At 50.9% G+C, this 16,841-nt stretch overlaps 1 protein-coding gene across 9 annotated transcripts in view; it reads left to right on the top strand.

The window, feature by feature from the left end:
* Nucleotides 1–2,604: 2,604 nt before the first annotated feature.
* The window catches only part of RCC1L (RCC1 like), a 35,314-nt gene continuing 21,077 nt past the window's right edge, over nt 2,605–16,841 (top strand). For 5 of the 9 annotated variants that reach the window (XM_016945262.4, XM_016945264.4, XM_054655710.2 and 2 more), the window contains exons 1-5: nt 2,605–2,928; nt 5,533–5,662; nt 11,583–11,711; nt 13,727–13,793; nt 15,040–15,091. In XM_016945262.4, the coding sequence (XP_016800751.2) occupies nt 2,605–2,928; nt 5,533–5,662; nt 11,583–11,711; nt 13,727–13,793; nt 15,040–15,091 (702 nt within the window). The remainder of the gene's footprint in view (nt 2,929–5,532; nt 5,663–11,582; nt 11,712–13,726; nt 13,794–15,039; nt 15,092–16,841) is intronic. The other 4 variants (XM_054655712.2, XM_054655709.2, XM_063814440.1 and 1 more) reach the window with 2 other exon arrangements.

Raw genomic sequence — 16,841 nt, 5'->3', positions numbered from 1 at the left:
AGGAATAAAGACAGAGATAAGGAATAAAGGAATAGAGACGGAGATAAGTTTTTTTTGTTTTTTTGTTTTGAGATGGAGTCTCGTTCTGTCGCCCAGGCTGGAGTGCAGGGGCACGATCTCGGCTCACTGCAACCTCTGCCTCCCGGTTTCACGTGATTTTCCTGCCTCAGCCTCCTGAGTAGCTGGGATTACAGGCACACACCACCACACCCAGCTAATTTTTTGCGTATTTCTAGTAGAGACAGGGTTTCACTATGTTGGCCAGACTGGTCTCAAACTTCTGACCTCGTGATCCGCCCACCTCAGCCTTCCAAAGTGCTGGGATTACAGTCATGAGCCACCACGCCTGGCTGGAGACAAGGTCTTGTAACAGATACTTAATGTGGGTGGTGACGGGAGTGAGACAGTGGGAGAGTTCATGAGTAATGCTTTCCTTCACGCAGAGGCAAACTGTTTTTGGTCCTCTTTTCTGTTAGGGATTGAAAAGAACCCACTCACCAGATCAGTGTCCTGTATCATGTTTCAGAGGGTGTGTTGATCTCTTCTGGTAAAACAGATGCCATGGCTGGGCGCGGTGGCTCAGGCCTGTAATCTCAGCACTTTGGGAGGTGGAGGCGGGCAGATCACCTGAGGTCAGGAGTTGGGGACCAGTCATGCCACCATGGTGAAACTCCGTCTCTACTAAAAATACAAAAAATTAACCGGGTGTGGTTTTGCACGCCTGTAATCCCAACTACTTGGGAGGCTGAGGCAGGAGAATTGCTTGAACCCAGGAGGTGGAGGTTGCAGTGAGTCGAGATCATGCCACCGTACTCAAGCCTGGGTGATAGAGTGAGACTCTGTCTCAAAAAACAAACAAACGAACAAAAAAACAGACGGCACGCTTGACACAGCAGCTATGAGTTGGACCACGCACTTGCCTAAATGTATGGTGGTCCCCTGTCCCCTACCACAGTCCATCTTTTTTTATTTTTTGAGACGAAGCCTCGCTCTGTCGCCAGGCTGGAGTGCAGTGGTGCGATCTCAGCTCACTGCAACCTCCGCCTCCCGGGTTCAAGCTATTCTCCTGCCTCAGCCTCCCAAGTAGCTGAGACTACAGTGCGTTCCACCACGCCCAGCTAATTTTTGTATTTTCAGTAGAAATGGGGTTTTACTATGTTGGCCAGGATGGTCTCCATCTCTTGACCTCGTGATGTGCCTGCCTTGCCCTCCCAAAATGCTGGGATTACAGGTGTGAGCCACTGTGCCTGGCCAATCCATCAGTTTTTTTAGGAGCCAAACAGGTGAACTCAATGGGGAGCTACCCATTGGATAGGAATCACCACCCCTCTGAATCTTTTACATCTTTGAAGGTGGCACTAGCATCTACAATTCCATGTGGCAAACAGTGTGTGTTCTGATTGAATACTGGCTGGGTCGAGACAGGGTAAGGGGACTGATGTGAATGGCTAAGTTTATCTATCCCAAATGTGTCCTTGGGTGGCAGGGAACTTACTACCAGGCGGGTCCATAGACACATTTATTTTTACTTTTATATTTACATTTAATTTAATTTTTTTTTTTCAGAGACAGGGTCTCACTCTGCTGTCCTGGCTGGAGTGCAGTGGTGCAATCATGGCTCACTGCAGCCTCGAACTCCTGGGCTTAAGCCATCCACCTGCCTCAGTCTCCTAAGTAGCTGGCACCACAGGTGCACACCATCACGCCGAGCTAATTTTTAAATTTTTTTGTAGAGAAAGGGTCCCACTATTTGCCCAGGCTGGTCTCGAACTCTCAAGTGATTCTCCCACCTTTGTCTTCCAAAGTGCTGGAAGACTGGGTCCGCCGCAGAGAATACATTTCATAGCCCGGCAGACTGGTGGTTTCAGTGCCTTCATGAATTTTACTCCCTGTAGTAAGAGGCTTTCCATGAGCAGTCTTGTGGTCACCACATTTTATTAGTGGGTTTTCCCCAGTCACCTTCCATAAAACAGGCCTGCACAGGCTGGGGGCGGTGGCTTATGCCTGTAATTGCAGCACTTTGGGAGGCCGAGGTGGGTGGATCACTGGAGGTCAGGAGTTCAAAACCAACCTGGCCAACATCGTGAAACCCTGTCTCTACTAAAAATACAAAAATTAGCCGGGCGTGGTGGCGTACGCCTGTGGTCCCAGCTACTCGGGAGGCTGAGACACGAGAGTCACTTGAACCCAGGAGGGGGAGGTTGCAGTGAGCCTGTCGATAGGTTTGAGGGGACCTGGGCAGGGGATGCGAAGGCAGCAGGGAATCGTCCACTCCAGCTCGCTGTCGCTGGAGGACGGCCTGGGGCGGCGTGGGAGCAGACCGGAGCGGAGACGGCTGCAGCAAGGCCAGGTGAGAAATGTCGCGGGGCAACAGCAAGGGAGCAAAACAGGACACGCAGTTTCGCTAAGGGACAAGAATCCTAATCCCGCCCCTAACCCCGCCCCTCACCATCGCCACGCCACGCCTCCCTGAGCCTTGGCTGCCGTCAGCGCCTTTGCTTTCAACCAGGAGTAAAAGTGGCCGCAGCCTCTTCCGGCGAGGACTGGTGTTAAGGGTCACGCAAGATGGCGGCGCCCAGAGGCTGCTGAGGCGCGGAACGGAGGATGGCGCTGGTGGCGTTGGTGGCTGGGGCTCGGCTGGGGCGGCGGCTGAGCGGGCCGGGGCTGGGGCGAGGGCACTGGACGGCGGCCGGGCGCTCCCGGAGCCGGCGCGAAGCGGCAGAAGCCGAGGCGGAGGTGCCCGTGGTCCAGTACGTGGGCGAGCGCGCTGCCCGCGCCGATCGCGTCTTCGTGTGGGGCTTCAGCTTCTCGGGGGCGCTGGGCGTGCCTTCCTTTGTGGTGCCAAGCTCCGGGCCCGGGCCCCGCGCCGGCGCCCGACCGCGCCGCAGGATCCAGCCCGTGCCCTATCGCCTGGAGCTGGACCAAAAGGTGCGGGCCGCGGCTTCCTCCCTCTCTCCTTCTCTCTCTTCCGCGCTCACGGCCTCCCTCGACCTGTTCGGCTCTCTTCAAGAAGTTGGCTCCTCTGGGTGGCCAGACTTCCGGCAGGATGACCCTCGAGCTGGCTGCAAGCCCAGGAGGGGAAGGCGTTAGGGGTGGCCATCAACATTTATTGGGTGGCAGTGCCAGATGTTGTGCCGGGTCGTGTCATTCGCTTAGCACCCAGTGAGTCGACAGTTATTCCCAATTGCAGGGAAGGAAGGGGAGGCCCAGAGAGGTTGAGGCCCGAGGCCCCACCGCTGCTACCTGTTTATATGCGGTGGAATTCTCACTCAAGCCAGCGTGACTGCAGGAGTTCTGATGTTAGGAAAGCAAAATTCAAAAGTCCATTGAAAATGTATACCAGCTGAGGTGTTTCAATGAACAACTCAGAAAGGGGATTTTTTTGTTTTAATTTATTTTTTAGAGACAGGGTCTCGCTCTGTCGCTCAGGCTGGAGTGCAGTGGTGTCATCATAGCTCACTGCAGCCTCGACCTCCTGGGCTCAAGAGATCGTCCTGCCACCTAGCCCGGCAAATTTTTGTATTTTTAGTAGAGATGGGGTTTCGCCATGTTTGCTAGACTGGTCTTGAACTGAACTCAAGCGATCCGCCCGCCTTGGCCTCCCAAAGTGCTGGGATTACAGGCGTGAGCCACTGTGCCTGGCTGAAAGAGGATTGATTTTAAAATCAAACCATCTTTGGTCTATATCCAACCTCACTGGAAGCCCCGGTTTTCTCATCGGGTCAGTGAAGGGAGGATTGATGAGAGTGTAGTTAAAACACCCAACAAAGACCTTGGGGTTGTCACTGTGTTAAATTCACAGTAGCTGTAGTACTGAGTTTTCCTTTTCATGTTAATAGCCTGAGTACGTAACGGTGTAGTGTCAGTGAAAAGCATGCAGTCAAGTTACTCAACCTTTAGGAGCCACACTTTCTCATCTGCCTTATACTACTGCTAACAGCAATAAGAAATAGAAAATATAATAACAAAAAAAGCAATAACAAAAACTAAACAGCAACAACAAAAAGCATACAATATAGGCCAGGTGCGGTAGCTCATGCCTGTAATTTCAGCACTTTGGGAGGCCAAGGCAGGAGGATCATTTGAGTTCGAGAGTTTGAGACCAGCCTGGGTAACACAGTGAGAACTCATCTCTCTGTCTCTCTCTCTCTCCATATATATATATATGTATAAATTTAAAATACAAAATAGAGTACAAGATATAGGTTTGTTTTTTTTTTTTGATCTGGCTCTGTTGCCCAGGCTGGAGTACAGTGGCGTGATCATGGGTCACTGCAGCCTCGACCTCCTGGGTTCAAGTGATCCTCCTGCTTCAGCCTCCCATGTAGCTGGGACCAAGCTTAAATTTTGATTTTTTCATAGAGACAGGTTGTCACTTTGTTGCCTAGTCTCAAAATATAGCTCTTACCTTGAGATGGGTACTATTCCCTATAAGGGCTTTAGCTATATTAACTCGTTTAGTCTTCACAACAGCTTAGTGAGAGAGATGGTACTATTATCATCTTTACTTTTTAGAGAAGGAGAAACAGATATAGAGATAAAGTAATCTATCTCAGATCACACAGTAAGGATGGGGCCAGGATTCAAAACTAAGGAGATCTGTCAACTTACCTACCGCGCTAAGAGATGGTGGTGTTTTTTGTTTTGTTTTGTTTTGTTTTTGAGACAGAGTCTTATTCTGTCACCCAGGCTGGAGTGCAGTGGCGCCATCTTGGCTCACTGCAACCTCTGCCTCCCAGGTTCAAGCACTTCTCCTGCCTCCCGAGTAGCTGAGATTACAGGCGCACGCCACCATGCCTAGCTAATTTTTGTATTTTTAGTAGAGATGGGGTTTCACCATGTTGGCCAAAGCGGGTCTCAAACTCCTGACCTCAAGTGATCTGCCTGCCTCAGCCTCCCAAAGTGCTGGGATTACAGGTGTGAGCCACCGTACTCAGCTGCTGCTAGATAGTGTCTTGATCTTGGTGAATGGGGATGGTAATACCTAGTGGTAAGCTGACATAGACCATAAATAGACTATATTTATGGTCTATGTGTAAATCACCCTTCATAGAGTGATTATAAAGATTAAATGAGATAATACTTATCAAACATATAGTAAATGCTCAATAAATGCTAGTTGCTGTCTTAATAATATGTGTTCTTGGGCCAGGCACGGTGGCTGACGCGTATAGTCCCAGCACCTTGGGAAGCCAAGGCGGACAGATCACTTGAGGCCGGGAATTTGAGATCACCTGGGCCAACATGGTGAAATTCTGTCTCTACTAAAAATACAGAAGTTAGCCAGACGTGGTGTGCACACCTGTAGTCCCAGCTACTTGGGAGGCTTGAACCTGGGAGATGGAGATTGCAGTGAGCCGAGATTGCGCCACTGCACTCCAGCCTGGGCAACAGAGTGAGACTGTCTCAAAAACAAAAACAAAACCCCCGTAAATAGTATGTGTTCTTGGATTTGATAAATAACCTGTCATTTACTACTGAACAAACTTGACATTATAAATCAGTTCATGCTTTGTGGGAACTGCTTTTCAGATTTCATCTGCTGCTTGCGGCTATGGATTCACACTGCTGTCCTCTAAGACTGCGGATGTTACGAAAGTCTGGGGGATGGGACTCAACAAAGATTCTCAGCTTGGATTTCACAGGAGCCGGAAAGATAAAAGTGAGCATCCGTACCTTGTCTCCTCTCTGCCGGATTGGTCTGAGAAAGCTCTTTTTTTGTATTTTTTTTGAGACAGAGTCTCAGTCTGTTGCCAGGCTAGAGTGCAGTGGCGAGATCCTGGCTCACTGCAACCTCCACCTCCCGGGTTCAAGTGATTCTCCTGCCTCAGCCTCCCGAGTAGCTGGGATTACAGGCACATGCCACCATGCCTGGCTAATTTTTGCATTTTTAGTAGAGTTGGGGTTTCACTATGTTCACCAGGCTGGTCTCGAACTCCTGAGCTCAGGTGATCCACCCTCCTCAGCCTCCCAAAGTGCTGTGATTACAGGCATGAGCCACAGCGCCCAGCCCTCCCTTTGGTGTTCAAGAACATGGTTACATAAACAAAGAAATAGCAAAGAAATAGAGGAAGACTTAAAGGGATGTTGTTTGAAACCATCTGGGCTAGGTTATTTTTTAGCCTCTTTGGTAACCATGTTGAACCCTCAGGCAAAGGGCAAGCACCTGGCATTTGCAGATAAGTAAAGATGTTCTTTTGTGGCCTAAAAGAGATGACCTTTTTTTCCTGGCTTGGAGACAGACAGCATGAAGTACTCTGCAGTGCCTAGAATATGTTTTGGAGGGAAAAAGCATTGAAATAGTTAACATGGAGGCTTTATTCCAAATGTTTGAGCCTTGGATTGTAAAAATGTTAGAAATAACTTATAATGGCATTTTAAAAAGTAGACATTAGCCTGGCTGGGCGTGGTGCCTCACGCCTGTAGTCCCAGCACTTTGGGAAGCCGAGGAGGGCAGCCTGTAATCCCAGCACTTTGGGAAGCCGAGGAGGGCAGATCACTTGAGGCCAGGAGTTCGAGACCAGCCTGGCCAACATGGTGAAACCCCATCTCTACTAAAAATATAAAAAATTAGCCGGGCATGGTGGCACGCACCTGTATAGTCCCAGCTACTTCGGAGGCTGAGGCACGAGAATCTCTTGAACCTGGGAGGTGGAGGTTGCAGTGAGTCGAGATCATGCCACTACACTCCAGCTTGGGTGACAGAGTGAGACTGTCCTAAACAAACAAACAAACAAACAGAAAAGTAGACATTAGCTAAAAATTACTATGAGAACAGTAAGAAATATTTCCTTGGCCAGGCACAGGGGCTCACGCCTGTAATCCCAGCACTTTGGGAGGCCGAGATGGGAGGGATTGCTTGAGGCCTGGAGTTCCAGACCACCCTGGGCAACATAGCGAGACTCTGTCTCTAAAAAAAAGAAATGAAAAACGATAAAGAATTAGCTGAGCATGGTGGCATGCACCTATAATCCTAGTTACTCCAGAGGCTGAGGTAGGAGGATTGCTTGAGCCCAGGAGTTTGAGGCTGCAGTGAGCGGTGATTGCGTCACCGCACTCCAGCCTGGGCAACAGAGCAAGATCATGTCTCTTTTTTTTTTTTTTTTAATCTTTTTTTTTTTATTTTATTTTTATTTTTTTTATTGATCATTCTTGGGTGTTTCTCGCAGAGGGGGATTTGGCAGGGTCACAGGACAATAGTGGAGGGAAGGTCAGCAGATAAACAAGTGAACAAAGTTCTCTGGTTTTCCTAGGCAGAGGACCCTGAGGCCCTCCGCAGTGTTTGTGTCCCTGGGTACTTGAGATTAGGGAGTGGTGATGACTCTTAACGAACATGCTGCCTTCAAGCATCTGTTTAACAAAGCACATCTTGCACCGCCCTTAATCCATTCAACCCTGAGTGGATACAGCACATGTTTCAGAGAGCACAGGGTTGGGGGTAAGGTCACAGATCAACAGGATCCCAAGGCAGAATTTTTCTTAGTACAGAACAGAATGAAAAGTCTCCCATGTCTACCTCCCTCTACACAGACACGGCAACCCTCCGATTTCTCAATCCTTTCCCCACCTTTCCCCCCTTTCTATTCCACAAAACCGCCATTGTCTTCATGGCCCGTTCTCAATGAGCTGTTGAGCACACCTCCCAGATGGGGTGGTGGCCGGGCAGAGGAGCTCCTCACTTCCCAGTAGGGGCGGCCGGGCAGAGGCGCCCCTCACCTCCCAGACGGGGCGGCTGGCCAGGCGGGGGGGCTAACCCCCCCACCTCCCTCCCGGACGGGGCGGCTGGCCAGGCGGGGGGCTGATCCCCCCACCTCCCGGACAGGGCGGCTGGCCGGGCGGGGGGCTGACCCCCCCACCTCCCTCCCGGACGGGGTGGCTGGCCAGGCGGGGGGCTGGCCCCCCCACCTCCCTCCCGGATGGGGTGGCTGGCCGGGCGGGGGGCTGACCCCCCCACCTCCCTCCCGGACGGGGCGGCTGGCCGGGCAGAGGGGCTCCTCTCTTCCCAGTAGGGGCGGCCGGGCAGAGGCACCCCTCACCTCCCGGACAGGGTGGCTGGCCAGGCGGGGGGCTGACCCCCCCACCTCCCTCCCAGACGGGGCGGCTGGCCGGGCAGAGGGGCTCCTCACTTCCCGGTAGGGGCGGCCGGGCAGAGGCGCCCCTCACCTCCCGGACAGGGCGGCTGGCCGGGCGGGGGGCTGACCCCCCCCACCTCCCTCCCGGACGAGGAGGGAGGACGCTCCTCACTTCTCAGACGGGGTGGCTGCCGGGCGGAGGGGCTCCTCACTTCTCAGACGGGGTGGTTGCCAGGCAGAGGGTCTCCTCACTTCTCAGACGGGGCGGCCAGGCAGAGACGCTCCTCACATCCCAGACGGGGCGGCAGGGCAGAGGTGCTCCCCACATCTCAGACGATGGGCGGCCGGGCAGAGACGCTCCTCACTTCCCAGATGTGATGGTGGCCGGGAAGAGGCGCTCCTCACTTCCTAGATGGGATGGCGGCCGGGCAGAGACGCTCCTCACTTTCCAGACTGGGCAGCCAGGCAGAGGGGCTCCTCACATCCCAGACGATGGGCGGTCAGGCGGAGACGCTCCTCACTTCCCAGACGGGGTGGCTGCCAGGCAGAGGCTGCAATCTCGGCACTTAGGGAGGCCAAGGCAGGCGGCTGGGAGGTGGTTGTAGCGAGCCGAGATCACGCCACTGCACTCCAGCCTGGGCGCCATTGAGCACTGAGTTAACGAGACTCCGTCTGCAATCCCGGCACCTCGGGAGGCCGAGGCTGGCAGATCACTCGCGGTTAGGAGCTGGAGACCAGCCCGGCCGACACATCGAAACCCCGTCTCCACCAAAAAAATACGAAAACCAGTCAGGCGTGGCGGCGCGCGCCTGCAATCGCAGGCACTCGGCAGGCTGAGGCAGGAGAATCAGGCAGGGAGGTTGCAGTGAGCTGAGATGGCAGCAGTACCGTCCAGCTTCGGCTCGGCATCAGAGGGAGACCGTGGAAAGAGGGGAGAGGGGAGAGGGGAGAGGGCAGCCTTCTTTTTTTTTTTTTTTTTGATGGACTCTCACTCTGTTGCCCGGGCTGGAGTACAGTGGTGCAAAATCTGAAGCTTTATCTTGCATTTTGTGTTATGGAGACTGTTTCTTTCCTCCATGTCTCTTAAAAAAAAGAAAAAAAGAAAGAGTTCCTAAAATAGAGAGGAAATGCCAGGCGCAGTGGCTCACGCCTGTAATCCCAGCACTTTGGGAGGCCGAGGCGGGCAGATCACGAGATCAGAAGTTTGAGACCAGCCTGACCAACATGGTGAAACCCCGTCTCTACTAAAAATGCAAAAATTAGCTGGGCATGGAGGCGCGTGCCTGTAATCCCAGCTACTCGGGAGGCTGGGGCAGGAGAATCGCTTGAACTGGGAGGCAGAGGTTGCAGTGAGCCGAGATCGCACCACTGCCCTCCAGCCTGGGCCACAGGGCAAGACTCCGTCTCAAAATAAATAAAAGATAAATAAATAAATAAATAAATAAATATAAAATAACATAGGAAGTTACCCAGAAGTACATACTGGACAAACCTTTCATTTTTGTTTTTTCCTGTTCCCTTGTTCACAGACAAATACATTTTTACATACATAGCATATATTTTGTTTTCTGTCTTTTTTCATTTATTTTGTATCAGATATCTTTTTTGTTTGTTTGTTTGAGATGGAGTCTTGCTGTCGCCCAGGCTGGAGTGCAGTGGCATGATCTCGGCTCACTGCAACCTCCACCTCCTGGGTTCAGGTGATTCTGTTGCCTCGGCCTCCTGAGTAGCTGGTACTACAGGCGCCCGCCATCACACCTGGCTAATTTGGGGATTTTAGTAGAGACGGGGGTTTCACCACGTTGGCCAGGTTGGTGTTGAACCCCTGACCTCAAGTGGTCCACCTGCCTTGGCCTCCCAGAGTGCTGGGATTACAGGTGTGAGCCACCATGCCTGACCTATATATCAGATGTCTTTTATAAGTCAGTATAGAAGTCTTTATTAGCTGTAAGATGTTACATTACTTTTTTTTTTTTTTTTTTTTGAGTCAGAGTTTCACTCTCGTTGCCCAGGCTGGAGTGCAATGGCGTGATCTTGGCTGACCGCAGCCTCCTCCTCCTGGATTTAAGCAATTCGCTTGCCTCAGCTTTCCAGGTAGCTGGGATTTACAGGCATGTGCCACCATGCCTGGCTAATTTTGTATTTTTAGTAGAGACGGGGTTTCTCCACGTTGGTCAGGCTGGTCTCAAGCTCCCGACCTCAGGTGATCCACCTGCCTCGGCCTCCCAAAGTGGTGGGATTACAGGCGTGACCCACCGTGCCCGACCCGCGTTACATTTTTTATACCTTTTATTCAGAGCAATTTTAGACTTACAGAAGTGTGCAGAGTGGTATGATGTGGCATCACCAGCTTCAGGCATCATCAACTCATGCCAGTCTCGTTTTCTTCATTTTTCCCACCTTCCCCCTCAATAAATTTGAAGCAAATTCCAACAGTTTAATTTTTTTGGGGGGTAAGGGGAGACAGGGTCTTGCCCTGTCACCCATGCTGGAGTGCAGTGTCATGATCACTGCTCACTGCAGCCTTAACCTCCCTGGCCCAAGTGATCCTCCCATCTCAGCCTCCAAAGTAGCTGGAAGTGATCCTCCCACCTCAGCCTCCCAAGTAGCTGGGACCAACAGGCATGCACCATGATGCTTGGCTGATTTTTGTATTTTTGTATTTTTTTTTAAAACAGTGTCTCGCTCTGTCTCCCAGAAGGCTGGAGTGCAGTGGTGCAATCTTAGCTCACTGGCAACCTCCGCCTCCTGGGTTCAAGCAGTTCTCCTGCCTCAGCCTCCTAAGTAGCTGGGACTACAGGCGTCCACCATCACGTCTGGATAATTTTGTATTTTTAGTAGAGACGGGGGTTTCACCTTGTTGGCCAGGTGGGTATCAAACTCGTGACCTCAAGTGATCCGCCTGCCTTGGCCTCCCAAAGCGCTGGGATTACAGGCATGAGCCACTGCCCGGCCAAGATTTCTTTAATAAGAAGACGAAGTATGCATTTTTTTTTTTTTCCAGATGAAGTCTCGCTCTTGTCCCCCAGGCTGAAGTGCAGTGGCGCAATCTCAGCTCACTGCAACCTCCACCTTCCGGGTTCAAGCAGTTCTTCTGCCTCAGCCTCCCGAGTAGCTGGGATTAGAGGCGCCCGCCACCATGCCCGGCTAATTTTTGTATTTTAAATAGAGATGGGGTTCACCATTTTGGCCAGGCTAGTCTCGAACTCCTGACCTCAGGTGATCTGCCCGCTTCGGCCTCCCAAAGTGCTGGGATTACAGGCATGAGCCACTGCGCCCAGCCAGAAGACCAAGTATGCTTTTCTGGAACCCGCATTGTGTAATAGAGACAGCCCATGCCATGGGCTGGGAGTTGGGCTTCTGGTCCTTGCTCTGCGCCTAACTTACCTGTCTTGATGAGTCTTTCCTACCTCTGACTCTCTTTTTTCCAGTGTAGTAGTGTGGAGTTGGACAGTATGATTTCCAGTGGTAGAAATGCATGCCTCAATCAGTGTCCTGTGTCTTTTCCAGTGAGGGGCTACGAGTATGTGTTGGAGCCCTCACCCGTCTCCCTGCCTCTGGACAGACCTCAGGAGACACGGGTGCTGCAGGTCTCCTGCGGCCGAGCTCACTCTCTTGTGTTGACTGACAGGGAAGGAGGTGAGTTGACCTATTGAAGGGTGATGGAAGAGTGCAGGGACCATTTCACTGTGAACTGGAGCCTCAGATCAGGCCTGAGTGGCTTGTTCGATTGAGCCACATCTAATGAGTGAAATGTGGTATTTCCTGAGCAGATCAGTGGGATTGCTCAAGACAGCTGGACAAACCTTGTTGATTCTTTATTTATTTTTATTTATTATTTTTTTGAGATGAAGTCTCGCTCTGTCGCCCAGGCTGGAGTGCAGTGGTGTAATCTCGGCTCACTGCAAGCTCCACCTCCCGGGTTCACGCCATTCTCCTGCCTCAGCCTCCCGAGTAGTAGCTGGGACTACAGGTGCCCGCCACCACATCCAGCTAATTTTTTGTATTTTTAGTAGAGACGGGGTTTCACCATGTTAGCCAGGATGGTCTCAATCTCCTGACCTCGTGATCCGCCCGCCTTAGCCTCCCAAAGTGCTGGGATTACAGGCGTGAGCCAGCGCACCTGGCCACCTTGTTGATTCTTATGTGCTCTGCTCTCTGGTTCTTGGAAAATCACATGTATTTATAAATGTAACTGCACACAAGGCAGCCTGATCCATTTGCTATGAAGTCACTGAGCTGGGTGGTGTGTAGACATGGCTTTTTCTTTTTTTTTTTTTTCAGACAGAGTCTCGCTGTGCTGCCCAGGCTGGAGTGCACTGGTGTGATTTTGGCTCACTGCAACCTCTGCCTCCCAGGTTCAAGCAATTCTCCTGCCTCAGCCTCCCGAGTAGCTGGGATTACAGGTGCCTGCCACCATGCCTGGCTAATTTTTGTATTTTTTGTAGAGACGGGGTTTCACCACATTGGCCAGGCTGGTCTTGAACACCTGACCTCAGGTGATCCGCCCACCTCGGCCTCCCAAAGTGCTGGGATTATAGACGTGACCCACTATGCCCGGCCAGAAGTGGCTTTTTCTATTGGAATTGAAAGAAGCCTATTTGCTAACACATATTCTAAGTGGTTGGGGGCTTTCAGAGTCCGGGCCCCTGGGTAACACGGCCTCTTTTTAGAAAAGGGGTTTTTCCAGGGAAAGGTCAATGTGATCACATTTTTCACATTTCATTTTTTTTTTTTTTTTTATCTGAGACGGAGTCTTGCTCTGCCACCCAGGCTGGAGTGCAGTGGCACGATCTCAGCTCACTGAGCCTCTACCTCCTGGGTTCAGGTGATTCTCCTGCCTCAGTTTCCCGAGTAGCTGGGACTACAGGCACCCACCACTGTGCTTGGCTAATTTTTGTATTTTTAGTAGAGACAGGGTTTCACCATGTTTGCCAGTCTGGCCTTGAACTCCTGACCTCAAGTGATCCACCTGCCTTGGCCTCCCAAAAAGCTGAGATTACAGTCATGAGCCACTGTGCCTAGCCTCAAATTTCATTTTCTGGCTGAGTGTGCTCTGTAGGAGAAGGCGGAGGTGGCATTTAGGAGCTCTTTCTTTTTTTTTTTTTTTTTTAATTAAAAAGTAAACGTTAATGTCGAAAACGCAAACTTGGGGAAGATGGGAAAGATCACACACAAGGCTGTCACTTCACACTTGGAAGGTTGCACAGCGGCTGGGCCGAGGTGCTTCTCACTTCCCAGATGGGGCAGTGGCCAGGCAGAAGTGCTCCCAACTTCCCAGACAGTTGACGACTGGGCAGAGGCGCTCCTCACTTCCCAGACAGGGCAGAGGCGCTGCATTTAGGGGCTCTTTCTAGAGGGGATTTGTGTTAAGGGCAGCCTGGTGACAGGTGTGGGGAGTCCGGTTCTAGCCTCAGAAGGTGGAATTCCCAAGAAGTGGATCTGGGACCAGGAGGGGAAGGCGGGTCTAGATTCCCCCATGCCCCTTGGGAGTTTCTGCAGAGCCTGAGAAAGTTGGAGAAGGAAACCCAGGGGCAGTTGGGGGGTGGGGGTGAGTAACCAGGACGGGACCACCAGCGAGACCCCTTCCAGTCCTCACATTCTAGGATCCCACAAACCTGCAGAACTGATTTAATCGGTGGTGTTATTTTTAGTCTTCAGCATGGGAAACAATTCTTATGGGCAATGTGGAAGAAAGGTGGTCGAAAATGAAATTTACAGGTGAGTTCCTAAAAGGCCTACCCTTCCTCATGTTGAGTTAAATGTCAAAACATTTCTAGGGAGATGACTGTGGTAAACCCACGGGGCGGTCAGAGGCATGCCTGAGAGGGGGCCGTGAGAACTCAGCAGAAAGCTGGGGGAGTGCTGTCTGTTTCAGGTTGAGTGCCATGTGTTAGCTTGGTGGGAGAAGAGGGGGCATGAGCATTGGTTTTAATGTGTAAAACCTCCGGATAAATTTTTTTTTTTTTTTTTTTTTTGAGATGGAGTCTTGCTCTGTCGCCAGGCCAGAGTGCAGAGGCGCAATCTCGGCTCACTGCAACCTCTGCCTCCCAGGTTCAAGTGATTCTCCTGCCTCAGCCTCCTGAGTAGCTGGGACTATAGGCACGTGCCAGCACGCCCGGCTAATTTTTGTAGTTTTAGTAGAGAGGGGGTTTCATCATATTGGCCAGAATGGTTTCCATCTCTTGACCTCATGATCTGCCTGCCTTGGCCTCCCAAAGTGCTGGGATTACAGGCATGAGCCACCACGTCCTGCCCTCTTAGGATGAATTTTTACAAATTAAGTTTTTATTTTACCAAATTGATTTTTAAACATTCCCCTTTATTCATTTTATTTTTATTTCATTTTTTTCATTTTATTTTTATTTATTTATTTTTTTGTTTGTTTGTTTGAGGGGAGTCTCACTGTGTTACACAGGCTAGAGTGCAGTGGTGAGATCTAGGCTCACTGCAACCTCCGCCTCCCAAGTTCAAGCGATTCTCATGTATCAGCCTCCCGAATAACTGGGATTACAGGCGTCCGCCACCGCACTTGGCTAATTTTTTGTATTTTTAGTAGAGATGGGGTTTCGTCATGTTGGCCAGGCTGGTTTCAAACTCCTGACCTCAAGTGATCCGCCCACCTCGGCCTCTAAAAGTGCTGGAATTACAGGCGTGACCCACCGCGCCCGGTGAGTTCTTTTCATTTTAGTGTTTAAAAACACTTCCCTCTAGTTCCTTGTATGTTGTTGGAGGGCCTTAACACCACTCTCAACTTTGGCCATGTGTTAAAATCACCTAGGATTTTGTTTGGCTTTACTTTCATGACCAGGCCTGACTCGACCTCAGATTTGACCTTGAGAGTTACCCCAACAGTTACTGTGTGAGCGGAGGGGACGGGCCATCAGTTGGGGTGACAGGGAAAGGGCTGCACAGTGCTTGTCATGACCGCATCCCTTGCTTCTTCCCAATTTGTTCCTGGCTGTAGTGAAAGTCACAGAGTCCACAGGATGCAGGACTTCGATGGCCAGGTGGTCCAGGTAAGAGAGATGGGCCGAGAGCTGCTTGTTCTGTTCCTGGGGTGCTTTTGAAAAGTTGAGATTTGGGTAGGGTGATGGCAAATTTGTTAGGGGGATTTTCTGAATTAAATTATTTTAGTAAAAATTATAGCCTACTTACTATAGGCCAGGATTTATGCTAGATTCTAGGGATACAAAGTTTAATAAGATTTTGGGGCCGGGTGTGGTGGCTATACCTGTAATGCCAGCACTTTGGGAGGCCGAGACAGGTGGATCACCTGAAGTCAGGAGTTCCAGACCACCCTGGCCAACATGGTGAAACCCCGTCTTTACTAAAAATACAAAAATTAGCCGGGTGTGGTGGCACATGCCTGTAATCCCAGCTACTCAGGAGGCTGAGGCACAGGAATTGCTTGAACCTGGGAGGTGGAGGCTGCAATGAGCTGAGAGATTGCACCACTGCACTCCAGCCTGGATGACAGAGCAAGACTCTGTCTCAAAAAAAACCAGATTTTTGGGGATGACACTCTAGTGAGTGAACAAGTTAAAAAGCTAACTGAGGCCGGATGTGGTGGCTCACACCTGTAACGTCAGCCTCTGGCGAGGCTGAGGCAAAAGTATCACAGCACTTGCTGTATTCATGCATATGTGCATTGAAATATTTATGATAGGTACCTACCATGAGCCAGGCACTATTCTGGGGATGAGAATAAAATGGAGAGCAAAATACAGCTGGCTTAGAACACCACAGCACTAATCATACTGTGATACGGCTGGCTTTTTGGTTTTATTTGGAAATTTTTTAGAGGCAGGGTCTCATTCTGTTGCCTAGGCTGGAATGCAGTGGCACAATCATAGCTCACTGCAGCCTTGAACTCTTGGGCTCAAGTGATCTTGCCTCAGCCCCCTGCGTAGCTGGGTCTACAGGTGTGCATCACCATCCTCGGCTAATTACTTTATTTTAAAGAGACAGATTCTCACTGTGTTGGCCAGGCTGGTCTCAAACTCTTGGCCTCAAGCCATCCTCCCGCCTTGGCTGCCCAAACTGTTGGGATTATGGGTGTAAGCCACCATGTCAGGCCTCCTTCACCTATTAGACTGAGTGACTTTGTGCAAGTTACCAGACATCTCCAAGATAGTTTTTCTTTTTTTTTTTTTTTTTTAGTGCAGTGGCACAATCTCAGCTCAGAGCAACCTCTGCCTCCTGGGTTCAAGCGATTCTCGTGCCTCAGACTCCCGAGTTGCTGGGATTACAGGCATGTGCCACCATACCTGGCTAATTTTTGTATTTTTAGTAGAGATGGGCTTTCACCATGTTGGCCAGGCTGGTCTTGAACTCCTGACCTCAAGTGATCCACCTGCCTTGGCCTCTCAACGTGTTGGGATTACAGGAGTGAGTCACTGTGCCCAGCTGAGATTCAGTTTCTTACTAGGTGGTTTTGGTTATTGACTTAACACAATGCCTGGTGTAAAAATTGTTCAATAGATGGTGCTTTTCTTTAGGCAGTTAGAAAAATGAGTTTGGAACTGAGGAGAGTTGTTGAGACCAGAGATCACAGTGCAGAGGCCACAGTTAAGCATTGAGAATGGCTCCCATCTCCCAGGGTAGCATGAGGAGTGAGGAGAGAGGAGGGCAGGAGACACACCCTGGAGAGAGATCCCAACAGCAAAGGGTCTGAAGTAGAGGCTGAGTGTGTGAGCAAGGCTGGAAGCTGTGAAAGTAGAAGAGAGGGCTGGGAGGAGAAGGGTTATGGAGAAGGGGTGGTTCTTT

The sequence above is a fragment of the Pan troglodytes genome, chromosome 6, assembly GCF_028858775.2.
Source record: "Pan troglodytes isolate AG18354 chromosome 6, NHGRI_mPanTro3-v2.0_pri, whole genome shotgun sequence".
Classification (NCBI taxonomy): domain Eukaryota; kingdom Metazoa; phylum Chordata; class Mammalia; order Primates; family Hominidae; genus Pan; species Pan troglodytes.
The sequence above is the reverse complement of the archived record's forward strand: the minus strand, read 5'-3'. Positions and strand labels throughout refer to the sequence as shown.